An 18,777-nucleotide genomic window follows, 5' to 3' on the forward strand; every position below is an offset into this window, starting at 1 on the left:
CAATCGACGACAACACCGCCTAGAACAGTTTGTGGGTAGCGCTGACAAGACGCCTGACGTCCAACACGGATCTCTTCTGAGCACCGGAGCCGACCGGCTTCGCTCGTCCGCCATCCTGGCCCCTTCGCGCCCGTCGTCGTTGCGGCGACAGTCTCTCGATGGCCTCGCCTCGACGGACGGTGTAGGCCGCGTCCCGCTAGCGCGACGGTCGCCTTCTCTGCGCGCTCACACGCCGCTGCACCCGCCGCCCCCGCCCAGTGGCTCCCCTCCACCGTACACCGCACCGCTCGCTCCGCCCATCCGCTCCCGAAGCGTGCCGCAGCTCGTCAACCTCGCCTTTACGAGCACCGTCCAGCCTGACCTCTCTGAGTACCCATCGTGGGCGACTCGCTTCAGCGAGCAGCGCCCGCGCTCGCTGCAGGATGCCGCATCGAGCCGAACTCGGACGCGTACCCGCAGCTCGTCTGGCTCGTCTCTCTATGCTACACACGCCTTCCCGCCGCCCATCGTCGAAACGACCGAGGGCGAGGCGCTCGGCTTCGTCCCCTACCCGCACGTCCCGCCGACTCCGGCCGCAGGCTCTAGCTCGGAGGACGAGGCACTCGAGATCCAGCCGCGCGGGTCGAGCAGTGCCAGCTCCAGGCGGGGGCTCAACGCGAGTGCAGACTCGTCCCTCTCCCAACGGCGAATAGCGGGCGAGCCTCGAGCGCCGCGCCCCCGGCCCAAGCCAGTGACCCCTGCGGAACCTTCGCCAGTGCGTCCGCCTTGCTCTCATCAGCTTTCGCATCAGATTGATTGATTTGCGCCGCGCAGGGCCTGTCGGCACCGCTCACGAAAACGACGAGCGCTACCTCTGCCCCCAAGCGCTACCGCATCTGGACGCCCCTTCTTGCCCTTCTCAACTTCATGTCGATGGTTCCCGGCCTCGTCGGTTTCTTCTACTCCGCTGCCCGCTGCTACGCGTCGTCACACCTCGTATGGGGCTCCTCGACGTGGCAAGACGGCGGCACATCGGTCAACATCCTCCCCGCGCGATCGACGCAGCTCGACTGGTTCATCTCGGGCATGTGGGCTCTCGCGACCGCCTACTTCACCCTTTCGCTTGCGCGCGGCCTTTTGCGACGCTGGCTCGTCTACTACTCGTTCGGCCCGACTATCATCCGCGTCGTCAGCCTGCAGGCCATTTGCTGGGCGCTGACGCTCACAACGCACCGACACCTGTCATTCGACCAGCCGGTCGCCGCCTGGGTTGTCTGCGCCACAACGGCTGCTTTCTCGGTCAGTTGAGGCGCGATGTCAACAGCTCCGCAGCTCGTGCTGACGAGCTCTCATGCAGAATGTCATCCAGACCTGGGTCACAAGCAACATCGTCGAGCGCAAGGACCGCCGCGAGCAAATCTTCTCTGCCGTCGTCACCGCAGTGCTCGGTCCAGGCGTGCGCACCGACAAGTACCGCCGTGGCGAGCGCGTTTTGAGCTGGAAGCGCGTCCTGTGGGGGACGGTGCTCCCCTTCGCGCTTCTCGGCTGGGTCACCATGGCGGCGCTGCTGTGGCAGCAGTTTGTCGCGCGGTATCACGGCGGCGGCGGGATCGACCTCGGGCGCGCGAAGCTGAACGCGACTCTCGTCCCCACTTCGCCCTCGATCTCACGCGGTTCAGCACTCGCGACTCTCCCCGACCTCGATCCTTCCGCCGACATCCGGGTGCTGATCCTCGTGACTTCGTCCTGGACGAATCGCTCCCGAACGAACCGGCACACCTTCCGCGAAACGTCGGTGCGGCTCTTCCCGCGCCCGTCGCCCAATCTCTCGATTGCGTACCGCTTTCTCCTCGGCGCGGCGCCCTCGCCGCGCACGGCGGCACGTGCCGGGCCAGGGATAGAAGCCGAGGCCGAGGAGCACGGCGACATGCTCATCGTGCCTGCGCATGACGGGTACGATGCGCTGAGCCGCAAGATCTTCGAAGGATGGAAGTGGGCGAGCGGGATCGACGTCGACTACGTTCTCAAGACGGACGACGACATCTTGCTGAGGATGGACGTTGTGGGCAAGGAGCTGGTGCAGCTTGGGAAGAGGCGAGAGTACTGGCGAGGCTTTGCGTACTGGTGCGGCTCGCGTGCCTTTCGCTCTGCTACAGTGCTGAATCCGGGAGCTTGTGAATTACAGGGACATCCCCGCCATCAAGGATGCGTCGAACAAGAATGCGGACTTCACCTACGAGCTGTCGTCCTTCCCGCCCTACACGGCCGGCGCCTTGCACATTCTCTCCAAGGACCTCGTCAACCTCATTGCCCCACCCGGCGCATCTCGCCTCTTCGTTAAGAACGAGGACCAAAACCTCGGTCTGTGGCTGTACGCGAGCGGCATTCGCCCGCTGCACGACCACCGCATTCAGCAGGCGCAGGTGTGCGAGAACGACATGATCGCCAAGCATTTTGGCAGCCAGTACACCGAGCCGAGCAGGTTCGGCGCGCGCGAGATGTACGCCAACCTCGTCGCCGGCCGCAAGATGTGCGACGGGTTCCTCCAGCGCTGGTGCGGCGTATGCTACCCGTCGTGCCGCCGCCGCGCCAATCACTGGCGCGACTGGGGCTACGCATGCGACGACATGAGGGGCGCGACGCTCTCGCATCGCCCGTCGGTCGCTCCGCCGTCGACGCTTGATGCGCCTGTCAAGGTCCTGCCCGAGCCGGTCGTCATTGGGAGCGCCGACGATCCGTGGATCATCCCAGGCCTCCTCTCGCGGCACTCGACGCCTCTTTCCGGCACGGACGACTGGCACCTCCTCCACATGCTGTGCTGGACAACGGGCGTCGAGACGTTCCAGGAGCGGCACTACCAGGCGCTCGAGACGATTTGGGCGCACGAACCGCGCGCCATCCTCTTCATGTTCTCGACGACGCTGCCCGACGACTTCTTCAACGCGTACAGGCGGCACGGCTACGCCATCCACGTCATCCGTGTCGACCAAAAGACGCTACTCGACAACGGCTGGTACCTCGGTCCGAAGAGCAAGGAGTGGCTCGAGAACTGGGACAAGTGGTCGAGCGGGCCGAGCTTGTGCGTGCCATACTCTCTCGCTCTCTCACGAACACGCCGTTGACTCGCGTCGCCGTCATAGCTTCTCGCACTTGACCGACTACCTTCGCTTCCTCTTCCTCTTCAGATTCGGCGGGACTTGTGCGTTCCTTTCCTTCGGTGTCATGAAGGGTTCCCCGATGTAGAGCTCATCATGTTTTGCGCAGACCTCGACATGGATGCACCCTGGATCCGTTCGCCGCCCAACAGCCAGCTCGAGTTCATCGGCGCTGACTACTCGACGCTTGCGAGCGACCTCGACTGGACGCTCGACGAGGAGGGCATGTACCTCGCGCCAGGCGTCATGCGCTTCCGGCGCGGATGGGCGCTATTCCGCGACATCATGGAGTCGGCCTTCTCGCCCCTGTACTCCGTCGACTGCTTCGGCTGCGTCGGGCCGCGCGCCATCACCTCGGCAGTGCGACAACGCCGCTACCAGCTCGAAATGCACGGCCTCACCATTCTGCCCTCGCACGTCCTGTACCCGCGTAACTGGGTTGCTTCGCATGAGCTCGTGCGCGCGCTGCCTCCGGGCGAAGCCAGGGCCGAGCTCGCACGCCTCTCGCGCGAGTCCTGGTCCATCCACCTCTTCGGCAAGATGACAAATCATCTTCGCATCCAGCCGGGCAGCATTGCCGCCGAGGCCTTCGACACCTTCTCGCTGCGCGTCCCGCGCGCGGCCGGCACGCTTTCTTCCGCCGACACCGAGTCCGCACCCCCGCCATTTACGCGTCTCGACCTCCTCTTCCCCTCATCCTACACTTATCGTGCGCGGACGACTCTGCAGCAGCTGGAGACTCCGCATGTCGCGCTCGCCGGGTCAGCAGACGGATCCTTCGACGGCCTCGACCTCATCGCCCTTCGCGGCGTCCCGGCCTCCGGCGCTCCTCAAGCGCGAGCGGAGCTTCGCTTGTCGACCCGCCGAGGCGGTCGCGTCTCGCTCGGCGCGGCGGGACTGCCTGGCCGGACCGCCGACGGGCAAGCGGAACTCGCGGCTGCAACCGAGGTCTCGCTCCTGTTCGACGAAGCGAAGTTGCAGAACATCAACGCCGTTCTGCGGTCCGTCACGTATGTCCCGCGGGCCCGACGAGCGGATGAGGGCGAGCGGGACGAGCTCGACGAACTGCGGATCGAGGTGCGCTGGGATGGAAAAGTCGTCAAGGGAATAATTCAGATTGCAGTGCCGGCTCCGCCGAGCATGGAACCGTAAAGGATAGACGGGATATCACGCAGTGCCGTACACTTGTTGCATCAACAGACACTTCGCATCGTCTGCGCGGCTGTTGGTCTTGTGTCGAGAGGCGATAGGTGTAGGGCCTCTCTGTGTTTCCGCTCGAAGTTCGGCGCGTGACAAGTGCAAGAACAGACGAGATGCATTGCGACTGGAAGATGCCATTCACGCGACTAAGCGGCTCCTCCCTTTTCTCCTGCGGCTTCGACTTGCGGCGAGGCCCTGTTCAGTAGCCGATGGCCTTGACGCCGTCGTAGTAAGGCGGTCCATAGGGCGGATAGTGGTGGTGACGGCGATGGTGGTGCGGGTAGTAGGGTACAGGGACCGGCAGCGGAATTGGGTAACCTCCGCCATGGTGGCCGTGGTGGCCATACTTGCGCTTCTCGTGCCTCTTTCCGTGCCTCCACCCGTCGCTGAACCACCTCTCGCGCTCGAGTTCACGCTCCTCCTTGACCGCCGCGATGGCCGTGTCGTGCACGAGTTCGCGCTCTTCGCACGCGAGAACGCGGCGACGGATCGCGCGGAGGCGCCAAAAGATCCAGAGGAGAATGAGGAGGAGCAGGACGCCGCCGACGGTCGGCAGGACAATGACGAGGATGCGGTCGCGCCCGTGAAGACCGTAGTTATCGTCGCCGAAGCGGTCGAAACGGTCGTCGAAACGATCTGCGTGAGCTCGGATTGAGTTAGCCGCTTTGCACGACGACAACGTGTTCAAGGGAGAGAAAGTGACCGTCAAAGCGATCTGTTCCGGGAGACGGCAAAAGGAGATCAGTGGCGGCTGAGAAGGCTGAGGATAGAGGAAGGCGCGCACCGTCGAAGCTCATCTTGCTTGTCCGACTGACTAGGAGCGCTCGGAGGTGATTCGAATGCACGAACTGAGCCGAAAAGGGGGAGAGGCTGAGACGAGAGAGGGGCGCCGACGAAGGAAGCGCAGCACGTCGAGCGGGACATCATCTCGCAGCCGATGCCGGAGGACGGACAAACAAAGGTACTCTGATTGCGGTGCATGTGTTCTAGCAGATAGATGGTGAGCAGGTCCGGGTATACAAGAATGAAGAGGAGCGTTCAGGTGAGGCGAGGTAAAGGTGAACGCATCACTCGTCGTCGGTCTCGATCATCGAGGCGTCGAGCGAGAGTGCATGCAGAAGCAGGTTCACGTTGCGCTGTGCAAGCAGGGCGAGGTCAGCTCGAGACATATCTTGCGGCGGAGGACGAGAAAGACGCACGATCTTCATGGCGGCCTTCTCAGGCGCAATGGCCTGTGCACCCTTGGCCTTTGCGCCCTGGCGCGACGCACGCACGTTCTCGATGACCTTGTCCCGAACGCCCGTAACGAGAAGCTGCTGCTGGTCGGGGTCGGCGCAGACGGCGACGGCGGCGAGGAAGCGCCAGACGGGCTCGTCATCTGCGTCGGCTTCGGGGCGAAGCGCGTCCAGCGACTGGTACTGCGCGACGCCGAAGGGCAGCGAGGCGGCGAGGCGAGTCGAAGGGTACAGAGCGAGAAGATTGGCCGCGAGGACCGAGAAGAGGTGCGTGAACGTCTGGTGCCACTGCTGCAGGTCGGCCGCTTCGGGAGCCGGCTGCTGCTGCTTAATTTGCTCGGCGCGCGAGAGCAGAATCGTGAGGAAGGCGAGACCCGGCTTGGACCGCACGACGCGCAAGAGGTCGTTGCGGTCCATGAGCAAGCCGAGCATGCCCGTCACCATGCGGAGCTGCGCGCCCTGGACGACCTGCATGACGGGTGCGACGATCGAGTTGAGGAGCGCCTCGGTCTTGGCCTCGACTGCCACACGACGCTGACGGCCGTCAGCGCTCGTGGCCGTGTCGAGTTGGTCGAGAACGGGAGCGTCGACGACGACGTCGAGCGTGTCAAAGGTCGCGACGAGAAGCGTGAGGAGCGTGAGGGTCTGCTCAGGCGAGAGGTGACGAATGGCGCGCGGGAGGATGCGCTTGCCCTTAAGAACGGAGAGGAGCGAGATGAAGGGGTGAGGCGTGCTGCGGACGGCGGTACGAATCAGCTGAGGCTGGAGACAGCAGCCGACGAAAGAAACGCACCAGGCGTCGAGCGGATCCATGACGTGCAGGTTGTCCCACAGCCGCGACACGAGCTCGCGGTACTTCTCATCGCCCTCCTGCACGGCAAGCTGCGCCTCCGCGAGCTTGCCACGCACCTGCTCCTTGACCTCGCCGTCGACCATCTGCTCGAGGCGCGCCTGAATGTCGGCGACAGTGCCCTGGAGCTGCGGCTGGATACGGCGAAGCTGCTCGAGGTCGAGCACGCAGTCGTAGATTTTCTCGACGATGACGAGCGCATCGCGGTGCGACAGTGGGCCGGTCACCTGAGCGGGTGCAGAGGCGGCCGAGGCGGCCTCGGACGAAGCCGTGATCAGGCCCGCTCCGGTGAGAAGCGACTGGCCCGTCGAGACGCCGGCACCAGCCTTCTGCTGACCCGCCTCATCGCCACCCTGCGCCTTATCCTTGTCGGCCGCGGCAGCGGACGAAGCGGTCGTCACGCTCGCACTGCTCGGCTTGACCTGGAGGAGCGGTCGCGGCGCCGAGCGCGTGCGGGTCGCAATCTTGCCGAGGGCGCCGTCGAGCGAAAGCGTCGTCGGCGCGTTGGCGTTGCGCTTCTTTGCGCTGTCGACGAGGCGCTGCACGTTCTGCGCCATGCGGTTCATCGCCGTCTCACGGCGGTTCTGCTGCCGGCGGCTGTTGGCGTTGTTCGGGCCGTTGGGGCCAGACGCGCCGGGGCCGTTGGCGCCGGGCAGGGGCGGGCCACCCGGGCCGCCAGGCGCGCCCGGAGGAGGGAGGCCCGACGCAGCGAGGGCCGCGTTCATGCGCGACGCCTTGATGGCCGCCATGATGTGGAAGTAGAAGTCGTCCGCGTACGGGTCGTCCGTGACGAGCTGCGAGACCTGGATACGCGTGATGAAGTCCTTGTCCGAGTTCGACATGAGGTTGTTGTGCTTGGCCTGTCGGTTTCATCAAGTCGTGAGCAAGTCAAGCACGGAAGGAGATTTGAGACGAGAAAGCCGCACCATGCTCGCGATCTTCATCGCCTTCTTCTTGCGCTTGAGCTCAGCCGCCTCGTGCTCCATGATGCGGGCCTCGACCTTGCGGATGAGCTCCTCGCCGACGCGCTTCTTGTCCTCTGCGCCCTGAGCTGCGCCGTCGACGCCCTGCTCGCCCTCTCCTGCAGTGGCACCAGCCGAGACCGAGACGGCCTGCGCCTGCTGGAGGAGCGCCTGGAGCTGCGCGCCCGTGAGCGAGGGGTGCTGCGCGTGCTGGTGCAGCGAGAGGAAGTGCAAGCCCTGCTCGACGGACGCGACGCTCCCCGGCGGCGCCTGCGACGGCAGCGGCGGGAAGAGCGTCGCGAGCAGGTTCGCACCGCCCGGCTGCTGCTGCTGCTGCTGACCCGCGGGGAGGGGGCCGGGCGCAGGCGCGCCAAGCGGCGGGAACGCCGGGCCAGGCGTGCCCGGGCCAGGCGGCGGGCGGATGAACGCGGGGCTCTGCGATGGGAGCGGGATCTGCATCGGCGGGCCCTGCGGCGGCTGAGCCGCGCCGGGCGCAGGGGACTGGGGCGGGAAAGGCGCGCCGCCAAGCGAGGCGGGGCGCGAAGCCGGCCCGCCTGCCGCGCCTGGGTGGCCGGGGAGGAAACCCTGCGGCGGCGGGAAGGGGCCGGGCGGGAGGCGCCCCTGCGCCTGCATCTGCGCGATGAACTGCGCCTGGAGGTGCGGCGGGAGGGCCTGGATCTGCGGCGGGAGCGGCGGGAAGCCCTGCGGCGGGAAGAAGCCGGGAGGGAAGCCCTGCGGCGGGAAGCCGGGCGGGAGGGCGGCTTGCGGCTGAGGCGACATGCCGGGCGGGAGCTGGGGCTGCAGAGGCGGAGCCGCCGCCTGCTGCTGCTTCTTGCGGAGCATCTCGGCCTCGACCTCCTCGACCGTCATCTGGCGACCCTGCGGCTGCGGCTGCTGCTGCTGCTGCTGTTGGCGCTGTGCTGCAGCGGCGCGCATCTCGGCCTCGACCTCGTCGAGCGTCTTGACCTGACGCTGCGGCTGGGACGGCTGCTGGGGCGGCGGGAGCGAGACGGGGAGGGCTGCGCCCGAACCGCGGCCGAGGAGCGGGTCATCGTCGAGACCAGTCCAGGGCGAGAGGGAGCGGCCGGCGGGAGTCGACGCCGAGAGGAGCGGGTCGGACCAGTCGTTGCTGAGGGGCTGAAGCGGGCGGCCCTGCTGCTGCTGCTGCTGCTTGAGACCGGCGTCTGCAGCGGCGTCGGTGCCGAGGAAGCGGTTGGTGGACCCGGCAAAGTCAAAGTCGCGACCTGCAGGGTGGGAGAGACAGCGTGTGAGTGAGTGAGCGATGCGAGCGATGAGGACGAGCGAGAGGGAGGGCGCGGCAACGGACCGACGGGCGGGGCGTGGTCGCCAAAGGCGTCGTCCTGGGCGCCAAAGGTCTCGTCGTTGAGGTCGTTGAGGCCCTCGTCGTTGAGGAGGTGCGCGAGGTCCGACTCTGCGCCGTGGGCGAAGTCGGTCTCGTGGAGCGCGTCGAACGAGTAGACGGCGAGGTCCTCGTCGAGGCCACTCGGGTACGCGCTCGCCATGGCCTCTGGCGCAGTCCCAGCCTCTCTGGGGCGAGGGTGCGGGCGAGAGGGGCGGCGGAGACGAGCCAGGCGCAGCTCCCCCTCCCGGGCCTGTCCCGCGCTGCCCGCGCTCGCCCTCTCGCTCCGCCGCGGCCAGACGCACCGCGAGCGCAGCCACGAGCGGCGCACATGCTCCGCCCACCCCGCCGCGCACTCGCTGCCGCCCTCGCCCTCTCGCTCGTCCTCCTCTCGGCTCTCTCAACCTCGGCCATCCCCGCTCCCGCGCCCCCGCCCGTAGCGCCCGACCAGTCGCCCTGGCACCAGCCCTACCTCGCCTTCCCGCACACAGACACCCGCAAGGGCCGCGCCTTCCTCCCCCTCTCCAACTCGACCTCGGTCCATCCGCTCGTCGCAGACATCCGCCTCCCCGAGTATCCCACCAACCCCGCCCAGCCCGCCTACAACCGCCACCCGCTCTACATCCCCGGCCAGCCGACGCCCCACTTCAGGACCCAGGAGTTCAAGTTCAACCCGGGCCGCGTCGACAAGCGCGACGTCGTCTCGAGCGTCCCCGTCGACTTCCCGCCATCAGCATGTGCGCCGTGCTCTCTCGCTCGCCCAGCCAGCTGTTGAACGAGCGTAGCTGCAGTGGAGTCTGTCCTGACTCGCTCTCCCCATCTACAGGGTTCGACATCAATGACCTCGGCACCATCGCGCGGCTCGCCCAGGCTGCTGTCGCACGCATGCAGACCTGGTACGAGAACGGCGTCTTCGAGTGCGTTTCTTTAACGTCTTCGTGGCGCTGAGCGGGACCAGCATCTATGGCCGTCCTCTCAGCTTACCTCCCCCGCCAAGCTTCCGTGTGCTCGGCTCGAGTCTTGCTCGCGTCATGCGCAATCTGATCGCATCCTGCCCCGTTGCTGACCTTGTCGTCTTCGTTTGTGCAGATGGACGGGATGGTGGCAGACGCCCGTACTCGGCATGGCTTACGCGAACCTGGACTTGGCGCTTGGCAACCACGGTGCGTTGAGCTGTCTCGTCAGTGCGACTCAGCCTAGACGTGCTCTCGCCTCCGCTCTAGAGCGTCGGTACGCTATTCGAGACACAGTGCTGATTTCGCACGACCCGCCCGCAGTCAACGAGTACCTTATCAAGGACCTTCTCATCAAGAACGATGGCTTTGGCTGGATGATCGACGACTACATCGACGATCAGAGTGCGCTCCCTTCCGCTCCAACATGTCTTCTGGGCGGAGTCCAAGCTTCTCCCGGGCGGAGTCCAAGCTGATCGTGCCCATAACTGCCACAGGCTGGTGGGCCATGTTTGCTCTGCGAGGCTACCAAGCCTACCGCAACGACACCTGGCTCGACATGATCCAGGACATCAACGTCAACAACACGCGGTACTGGGACGACACGTGCGGTGGCGGCGTGCTGTGGCTCACCTATCGGCCTATGATCAAGAACACCATTACCAACGGGTGCGTTCCGATCCCCTGATCTCGTCCCGTTGCGCAGCAACATGAAAGCCTATAACGTCCCCACTTGACGTTTGTTCGTGCTGACACTGTTCGATGTGCAGTCTCTACTTCAGCATCCTAACGCGCATGTATCGGTTCACCGGCAACGAGACGCACTTCGATTTTGCGATGAACACGCTCAACTGGTGGCTCGAGTGGGCCTTTGACGTCGACAACGGCCGCGTGTGGGACACGATCACGGCCGACTACTCGGGCCAGTCGATGCGCGAGTGCACGCGCTCGAGCGAGCAGACGTGGACGTACAACTCGGGCGCGTTCCTCTTTGGTCTCGCCGACCTGTACTACGCGACGGGTGACGACCGCGTGCTCGACCTCGGGCGGTCGATCGCGTATGCCGCTATCCGCGACTTCTCGGATGAGGAGACGGGTATCCTCGTCGAGCACTGCGAGAACGATCCGCCGCCTGAACCGGGCAAACCGCCGGGTTGTCAGCAAGACGAGACGATCGTACGTTGTCGTCCTGGCCGCGACTCATCGGGCGGAGAGCTCGTCGCGCTGACTGGTTTTGTCGCGCGCAGTTCAAGGGCATCCTCATGCTCGGCATGTCGGAGCTGTATGTCGCTCGACCCGACCCGAACATCTACAACTTCATCAACACGCAGCTGCTGAGCAATGTCTTCAACAACATTGACGAGACGTGGCTGTTCGGCATGTGGTGGGGCGGTCCGGTGCGTTTCCCTCCACCCACCCGTCAAGCTCGGTTGCTTCGCCGTTTCGCAGAGCTTCACAGGCATGTGATCCTGACGATTATGACTCTCTCGGTGCTCGCGACAGTGGAACGAAACGACCGCCGGCCCGAAGACGCAGATCAACACACTCTGCCTCATCGCCGCCGCTGCGACCGTCAACGCGGACTACCTCTCCAGTGCGGGCGCCAACACGGGCGTTGGGAGCGCGACGGACCAGATCGCCGTGCCAGAGAGCACGGCGACGGGCGCGGCGGGGTCGACGGATCGGACGGTCGGGAGCGGGAATGGCGCGGCTCGGGCGGGCGTCGCGATGGGCACGGCAGCCGGCGCGATGGCGGCCATTCTGCTTGGAGGAGTCGTGGTTCTGTGGGCGTGACAGCGCACTGAATGGGCGAGTGGGGTGCGGATCTCTCGGCGCGGTGCAGACGGACACTTTGCGCTCTCCTCTTCTTCTCAAGTACTTCGTTATCCTCCATGTACCAATCCTTCTCTCTTCGTCGCTAGACCTTGTCGTATACAGTCTTGTCATGCTGTTTCACTCAAGTGCCCGGCGATGTTGCGTCTTGGTTGCGTCGAGGCTCCGAAGTTGTCGCCTGCTCAAGCGGCCCCTCTCCTTCATCCGCACAGTACCACTGTACCGCCACATTGACCACTTGTGCACGTTACGCTCCGCCTCTCTGTCCATGGCGGAGGTCTGGCATAACCGGGAGAGGGGGAACATGACGTCGCCGTCATCGCCTGGCGGACGGAACGACGTGGGGTGCGTGGCTTCGCTCCCCTCTCTTCCCTTTCCTTCACTCGTCTGAGAACCCGCAACGACTCTTGTGCGTCGACGTTTGCCGTCCGGCTTAGTCGGCGGCCTGCTCCCCCTGCTTGCGTCATTGACTTCGTAGACGTCCCGCAGTTCACACGACACCCATCATCATGTCCGACTCGTACGACAAGAACCCGCAGCGCCGTGCGTACTCTGTCTGCGGTAGACTTGATGCTCGAAGGGCTCGCTGATGCCCCCTGCGCTCGCAGTCGACCAGGACGCTTCGACCGTCCGCGACCCGATCGGCTCGCAGCACGGCGCCATCGAAAACATGAACGAGCAGTTCTTCCGTTCGCCTCCTGACAACCTCGGTCTCGGGCGCGAGCAGGACCGCGCGAGCGACCTTGTAGGCGCGAGGGGCACCGAGGTGAGTCTCGAATCCCGCTGGGACGCTTCACCCTTCGCCTGCGCGGCAAGGGGGCCACCCAGTCAAGCACTTCAGTCTCAACTCAGTAGCAGCTGACGCAATGACGCTTTCGCAGCCTATCGCCGACCCGCCCACGGCCGAGGAGATGGCCCGCGTCAAGAAGCTCGCCGACCAGCTCAATCAGTAAACGTCCAACGTCTCTGCACCGCATGCGCACCTTGTAGCATAGCCGCACGACAGCAAGCAAAATGAAGCAGTACCCTTTCAAGTCCTTCCTGGCTCTGCGAGGCAAGCGTCGGGAGCAGTAGTTCTTCCTTGGCTCTTCTGCTCTCGAGAGCGGCCGGCGTGGTTCAGCGTTGCTTCGTTCGACTTTAACTACTGCGCGCAGTTCTCCGAAACAGGATTCACGCTCCTTCGTCGCTGGCATTGCTATGTCTTGTCTCCGTCGGCATCGCTGAGGCGCGACCTTCTCAAGAAGAGACGGTTCGAGCGCTTGGCGAGTTTCTCGAGTGCGAGGCCCCACTATAGCTGTGAGTGCTCACTCGAGTCTTCAGTGGGCTGTTAGACGAGTCAAAAGAGTGTGAACCCCGAAAGACCGACGTTCCCGTCCCGCCGCCTTGCTCGCGTGACCCGTCTCTCCTCCTTCCCGCTCATTGACGAGAGCGTCTCCTCCCTCGCTCGGCTGCAACCCACTGACCACGCATTCATCGATGTCCACGCACGACCACATCGCCGCTCCCAAGGCTGGCTCGCGCCCGTCGACTCCTGGCCCCGCCCAACGAATCTCCCGCCCCGGCACGCCCTCGCGCTCGTCCCGCCCGGGAACGCCCAGCAGGATCCAGAAGTGAGTGATTGTGCACGCTCCTGTGCTTTCGAGCTGTCCGAGGCTGACCAGCACGACGACGGCGGCGTCCCCACCTCGTCCTCCCCACATGACAGGGATCCGACCGCCGAGTGGATGCGGAAGGGAGGAATGCCCAATAATCTCCAGCTCGCCGATCCTCGCCTGCAGGATCGCGCCTCTGACCTCCTGGGCGTCCAAGGAACGGAAGCGGTGCGTGCCGTCCTGTCCTCCCTGACCCTCGTCTCGCCTCGTCACCTGTTCGCCTCCGCACGCCGCTTTCGCCGTCCCTCGCACCCCACATGCGGGTCAGGGACCCTGCAGAAGCACACGCTGATCGCGCACCTGCACAGGTCAAGGACCGCCCAAGTGAGGCGGAGCTCGAGAAAGCCCGTCAGCTCGCTGCCAAGCTCGAGACGAGGGCGCAGGGCCACAAGCGCTGAAGCGCACGCATGCTAGCTGCCTAAGCCCCATCTCTAGCATCGACAAACATATGTGCTGTCCGTATTTGTACCTCCCGCGTCGCTCAAGGCTGGAGAGGCTGCTTCCTTCCTTCGCCGTACGTCGCACGTTCTTTCGCGGATGCTTTTTCCGGCGCAGCATCTGCTTCTCTTGGCTTATTTGCGGGGTTCCACGGAGAGTCTTTGCGGCTTCGGTTCCGGTCGCTCATCACCCACGCCCTCAACGAGCCCTCCCCCTTCGGCCGGGTCCTCTGCGATCGACGCTAGCGCTAGGTTTCCGCGCGGCGTCTCGCTCGTTTCGCTGAACGTGCGGCAGCACAGGCGCACATGGTGCTCGTTGGCCACCGGCCCCGCGAACGTGCGAGCGAAATGCTGTGGTCCGCTCGGCCGCTCGCCGGATCCGCCGAGCTGGCCCGCTCCGCTGGGCCCACTTTCCCGGCTGGTTCAGCAAGGACTTGAGGCTTCTTGCTAGGCACTTTTTCTCTTCTCCTTACCCGCTCTGCGAGTCGTCCATCGGCGATATGGCCCGTACCGCTGCCTTTGCGCTCACGGCCGCTGCCCTTGCCTCGACCGCCGTCGCTGCTCCCGAGCCGTTCCTCAAGGATCTCCTGGGTAACATTTGGAACAAGGTCGAAGACAAGCTGCACGACGTTCAGGACAAGGCGATCGACACCTTTGGCCTCAAAGCGTGCCCGGCCCCCTTCCTCCTCCCGAATTCGTGCACCAACGGGCAGTCACCGCAGATTGATAACCTCAATGTGCGCACTCTCTCGGACTTGTGTGATGCGCTGGGCAGAGTTTGCTGACGTTCTGGCCGTCTCATCACATAGACCTGCTGCACCAATGTTCCGGGCGGGCTTGTCCTCCTCACCCAGTTCTGGAATGCCAGGCCTGATATCGGCCCAAACACCAGCTGGACCATTCACGGTCTTTGGGTGCGTTTGCGACCCACTCAAGCACGGAAAACCCGGGAACGGCTTCTTCGACGCCTTTGCTTCTCTCAGTGTCGTCTAAAGACCGCTGCTGACCCCCTGATCCGATGTTTGCCGCAGCCGGACAACTGTGATGGCACTTACGAGCAATACTGCGACAAAACGAGGGAGTACTCCAATATCCGCGAGATCCTCACCTCAAAGGGCGAGTCGGAACTGGTCGAATACTTCGACACTTACTATAAATCCAACACCGGAGACGACGAAACGCTCTGGTCGCATGAGTGGGACAAGCACGGTGTGCCTTTGCCATTGACTGATCGAGCTATAGACGTTAGTCGAACTGACAGGTATCGCGACACTCTAGGCACGTGCATGTCGACCCTCGAGACACAGTGCTACGGCCGCCGTTACCAGCAGTACGACGAGGTTGTCGACTACTTTGAGCGCGTGTACGACCAGTACCGCAAGCTGCCCACCTACGACTGGCTCGCGGCCGAGGGTATCGTTCCCTCGCTCACCGAAACCTACACCCTTGCCCAGCTCCAGGCTGCCGCACAAAAGAGATTTGGCCACAAGATCTTCTGGGGGTGCGTTGACCCGTCTTGCCTTGATCAGGGCTTGCTTGGCACCTGCTGGAAGGATCCGCTAACCCCCTCTTTTTCTCTTCCTTCCCATTGCCTGTTGACTTCGCCTGTTTCTCGCCCTGCAGCTGTACCAACTCGGGCGAGCTCGACGAGGCGTGGTACTATTACACGGTGAAGGGTCCGATTGCCGGCGGACAGTTCATCCCTGTCGAGGTTGTTGGCCGCGAGACGTCCTGCAGCAACACTGAGTGCGTTCCAGCCACTCGTCCTTCTCGGCAGCTGAGCGTTCATCGTCACTTCGCTTGCAGTGCGATCAAGTACATCCCCAAGGGTGTCTCGGGTGGCAATAACGGCGGCTCGGTCCCCTCGGGTGACTATTCATCGGCCTTCCTGAATGGTAGGCCTTGTTTTTGTGAATCGTGCCGATGTTCTCCTGATCCATCGCTCCCTTTAGCCGAGTACGAGGGCAAGCAGACTGGCTGCCTTATCTCAAAGGGCGTTTGGTTCACGTATGTGCTGTTTTTCTCCGGCATTTTGCTTTGCATGCTGAATCTCGTGCATGGTTCAGCTCTGGCACCTGCGCCACCTACCGTCTCTATCCCTCGACTGAGGGCGCCGAGCTCTCGGCTGGCTTCACCATGACGACAAGCAAGGGCCCTTGCACCGTCTCGCAAGGTGCTGAGCTCTCCTGTGCTTCGGGCAACATAGCTTCCACCTTTGCCATCGTACGTCCTTGCTGCTTTGTCCGGCCCTTGCTCTCCATTGACCTTTGATACGACAGGACTCGAACAACTATCTCCTGTACGAGGGCTCGAGCCAGTTCTACGCCAAGAATGCTGCTGCCGGCCAGGCTCAGGAGCCGGTCTACACCTCGTCAGGTGAAGCCAGCGTTCCCTTCAAGATCAAGCTTGGTGCACCGCAGTGAGAACGAGCGGCATAGCCTGCCTGCGAGGGTGCTCCCTCTGCGTACCCAAAACCAGCCCGCCAAGCGGGACCTCTTCCCTCCCCTTCAGCTTTTCCCCTCCGTACTTGTGTAGGTTTTTATGTGCTTCTTCATTGTTGCGTGCAAAGCGCAAACTCGAGCCATTCACTCGCTTGTCAACTCCATGTCCGAGGAAGAAAGGCGATCATGATGCGAACGATGCGATGATGCAGTTGGATACGGGAGCGACGGAGCGACAGCGTCTATGAGAGGATGGAACTGAGCGGTACCTCGTACTCCGCTTCTGCCCAGTACGGTAGCTCGCTTGACCAATCCCACTCGGTCGTCTGGTCTGCATCGTGAACGGTAAATTTGAAGTGAGCGGAGGAGAATGAATACCAGAGTGCGGATCAGTAAGATTGAACGCACATCGCATCGCATGCAGCCAGATGAAGAGCTGCTCGGGCCGCGGATCTGGCATCAACGGCGTGAAGCAGGTGGAGCAGAAACCGCCGTCGTTGATCGTGGTGTCCGCCGACTCTGCGCTGGACTTGCCGTCGATCTGTGCTTCAGCCAATGCTGCGGCCGTTGCGTCGACACTCAATTTGCTCGGACCGCTCTGTCGCGCCCGCTCGATCCCTTCGAGGTCTCGGTGCCGCGCCCACCCGTCGGCTTCGTCCTTGACCTCCCTGAGCGCGAGAATGGCTCGTCGCGCGCCGTCAGTGAGCGTCGGATCGTGAAGCTTGCGGTCGAGCTGCTGCTCGACGGGGGACGGCTCGGCGCTGGCGAATTCCGAGATAGGTGGCGTCGCCAATTCGCCTGCGTGCGCCGGCTCGACCACTTTCGCCTGCTCCAGCGCCATGAACTGCTCGCCTCGTCGCCTTCGCTCTTCTCGGTCCGCGGTAGTGCCGCCACGTTCCGACCCGAAGACGCCGCCTTTGCCCCCATCATCGCCCCAGGCGGCGCGGTTCTGATAGATCGGGTCGTTGGCGATGGGGTGGCCCATGAACTGGAGGTGAACCTGTCTCTCGAGCGTGAGTGCCGATTACGGCAGGTAGAAGATCTGTCAGATCCGTACCCGAATCTGATGAGAGCGGCCAGTGATGGGACGGCCTGTAGAATGTGGTCGTGAGGGAGAGAACGCAAGCTGAGGGAGTATGGACCGGACGCACAGTGTACGACGCTCGTGTTGCTCCGCTCGTCGTATGACATGCGTGTGAAGATCGTCTTCGAGTCCTGGAGATGGGCTCGCATTTGTCAGCAACTCAGACGAAAGTTGTAATGCTGTGTCCGTACCCGTCCCTCTGGGTGCACCACATTTACCCCAATCTGGCGATCGATCGTAAGCAGCGGCTCTTCGCACACGACTTGACCACTGCGCACAAGCGAGACCATCAGTCTGTCGATGCTCATTGAACGTGCATCATGACGAGCGTGAAGGACACAACGTACTCGGGAAAGCGACCGAGACAACGTGCAACGTATTCCTTGCTGACTGGACTCTCCCGCCGCCCACCAAACCACGCCCCGAGCTTCTTCGACGCCTCCACCGTGAGTGCGCACACCATGACGCCGGATGTGAGGCGGTCGAGGCGATTTGAGGCTGCGCACAAGCAGGTGTTGAGATGCGGGCCTTTCGCGCGGAACGTCCGGAGCGGATCGAGACGCACTGTGCACCAGGGGCAGGTCATAGTCGTATTTGAGAATCTCCAGCAGCGTGTTGAAGTTGTAGCGTCCGGTCGGGTGGACCTGCGGAACGAAAGAGGTCTCAGGAGAACGTCGAGCCAGAAAGAAAGCAAACACGAACAGGCATGGATCCGGGCTTCTCCACCACAAGCGTCTCGCCATCATTCCCTGGTAACCGCCCGTCGTAGATGATCTTGATGGGTCCCGCGACAACCGGCGGTTCGTGACTGCGGAATGAGGGGACGAGTTGCTGTGAGCTTGCGCCGGTAAATGGTACTCGTTCAGGCCAGCGTCCCGCCGTACCGATGCAGGACGTTCGAGATCAAGTCTCCGTTGCGCAGCATGTAATCAGGTGAGCTCTTGCGATTGTTGACGACGATGATGCCTGGGAAAGGACAAGCTAGCTATCAGCCTTGCAAACGAGTGGCGTGACCCGTGTGTCCTCGTACCAGTCTCGATCGCCCACTCCTGTGCACCGTTCAGGAATCAGCGGATAATCAGCGTGAAGGTTGGAGTAGCGACGCACGTAATACTCATTGGTGCGATCCCTGATCCACGCGCCTGTCGAATGTTAGCGCCCCATCAGCCAAGTGCGACGGTGCCGAGAAACGGCGGACCTGAATTCACTGTACCTGCACGCGTGCGCGCACGGTCAGCAGAGGGCCTTAGCGGCCATGGTAGCAGAACGTACACATCCAGGAGAGTCCGTCCATGCCAACGCTCCTTCGCCCAACTCTGGAAAGTGAACCTGAAAGAGCGGCAAACAACTCAGTCTGGCTGTGCCTCCGGACGCTGCGGTGCGCACGTACATGTAGGGCTTGACCTTGCGCAGCCCATCTTCCTCGAAGTACTCGGGTCGTGCAGGAGGCAGCGCGAAGGCGCCCGTGGGCGGCGGTATCGTCTTGCGCGACGTGCCTTTCTCGCCCTTGCCCGCCTGCCCAGACTGCGCTCGGGACGAGGCGGTCGCAGTCGAGTTGGTCATTTGGCTGGAGGAAAGGACCGAGGAGTGAGAGTGCTGCAAGCTCTGCACCGAGCCTTTGCTCCGCTTCGACAGT

General features: G+C 63.5%; 7 protein-coding genes across 7 annotated transcripts; 4 read left to right on the plus strand and 3 right to left on the minus strand.

Moving 5' to 3' along the window:
* Positions 1–158: 158 nt before the first annotated feature.
* EOS1 (Eos1p) lies at positions 159–4,286 on the plus strand (the record flags this gene model as incomplete). Its single annotated transcript, XM_076649137.1, has 7 exons — positions 159–181; positions 259–754; positions 814–1,278; positions 1,337–2,103; positions 2,165–3,058; positions 3,120–3,178; positions 3,244–4,286. The coding sequence occupies 7 exons, from the start codon at positions 159–161 to the stop codon at positions 4,284–4,286; spliced, it is 3,747 nt and encodes a 1,248-aa protein (XP_076505361.1).
* Positions 4,287–4,533: 247 nt separating this feature from the next.
* JCM10292_003589 (uncharacterized protein) lies at positions 4,534–5,131 on the minus strand (the record flags this gene model as incomplete). The annotated part of the gene is made up of 2 exons (XM_076649138.1): positions 4,534–4,970; positions 5,119–5,131. The coding sequence occupies 2 exons, from the start codon at positions 5,129–5,131 to the stop codon at positions 4,534–4,536; spliced, it is 450 nt and encodes a 149-aa protein (XP_076505362.1).
* Positions 5,132–5,401: 270 nt separating this feature from the next.
* Positions 5,402–8,904, minus strand: JCM10292_003590 (uncharacterized protein; the record flags this gene model as incomplete). The annotated part of the gene is made up of 5 exons (XM_076649139.1): positions 5,402–5,470; positions 5,534–6,302; positions 6,363–7,279; positions 7,346–8,625; positions 8,709–8,904. 5 exons carry the CDS (start codon positions 8,902–8,904, stop codon positions 5,402–5,404), a joined length of 3,231 nt encoding a protein of 1,076 aa, XP_076505363.1.
* Positions 8,905–9,072: 168 nt separating this feature from the next.
* JCM10292_003591 (uncharacterized protein) lies at positions 9,073–11,488 on the plus strand (the record flags this gene model as incomplete). The annotated part of the gene is made up of 8 exons (XM_076649140.1): positions 9,073–9,478; positions 9,568–9,658; positions 9,831–9,904; positions 10,019–10,099; positions 10,192–10,363; positions 10,465–10,870; positions 10,942–11,091; positions 11,198–11,488. 8 exons carry the CDS (start codon positions 9,073–9,075, stop codon positions 11,486–11,488), a joined length of 1,671 nt encoding a protein of 556 aa, XP_076505364.1.
* Positions 11,489–12,036: 548 nt separating this feature from the next.
* Positions 12,037–12,480, plus strand: JCM10292_003592 (uncharacterized protein; the record flags this gene model as incomplete). Its single annotated transcript, XM_076649141.1, has 3 exons — positions 12,037–12,070; positions 12,136–12,293; positions 12,409–12,480. The coding sequence occupies 3 exons, from the start codon at positions 12,037–12,039 to the stop codon at positions 12,478–12,480; spliced, it is 264 nt and encodes an 87-aa protein (XP_076505365.1).
* A 1,636-nt stretch (positions 12,481–14,116) lies between these two features.
* Positions 14,117–16,039, plus strand: RNY1 (ribonuclease T2; the record flags this gene model as incomplete). The annotated part of the gene is made up of 9 exons (XM_076649142.1): positions 14,117–14,353; positions 14,426–14,530; positions 14,648–14,825; positions 14,895–15,117; positions 15,240–15,362; positions 15,423–15,511; positions 15,569–15,623; positions 15,683–15,839; positions 15,896–16,039. The coding sequence occupies 9 exons, from the start codon at positions 14,117–14,119 to the stop codon at positions 16,037–16,039; spliced, it is 1,311 nt and encodes a 436-aa protein (XP_076505366.1).
* Positions 16,040–16,299: 260 nt separating this feature from the next.
* On the minus strand, positions 16,300–18,704 carry JCM10292_003594 (pseudouridine synthase family protein; the record flags this gene model as incomplete). Its single annotated transcript, XM_076649143.1, has 14 exons — positions 16,300–16,388; positions 16,466–17,057; positions 17,115–17,149; positions 17,209–17,272; positions 17,333–17,411; positions 17,489–17,639; positions 17,707–17,785; positions 17,844–17,949; positions 18,026–18,107; positions 18,172–18,190; positions 18,249–18,270; positions 18,340–18,354; positions 18,414–18,470; positions 18,532–18,704. The coding sequence occupies 14 exons, from the start codon at positions 18,702–18,704 to the stop codon at positions 16,300–16,302; spliced, it is 1,563 nt and encodes a 520-aa protein (XP_076505367.1).
* Between the last annotated feature and the right edge of the window lie 73 nt (positions 18,705–18,777).

This window comes from Rhodotorula paludigena (assembly GCF_050403205.1).
Source record: "Rhodotorula paludigena JCM10292 DNA, Rt_paludigena_JCM10292v1_ctg21, whole genome shotgun sequence".
NCBI lineage: Eukaryota > Fungi > Basidiomycota > Microbotryomycetes > Sporidiobolales > Sporidiobolaceae > Rhodotorula > Rhodotorula paludigena.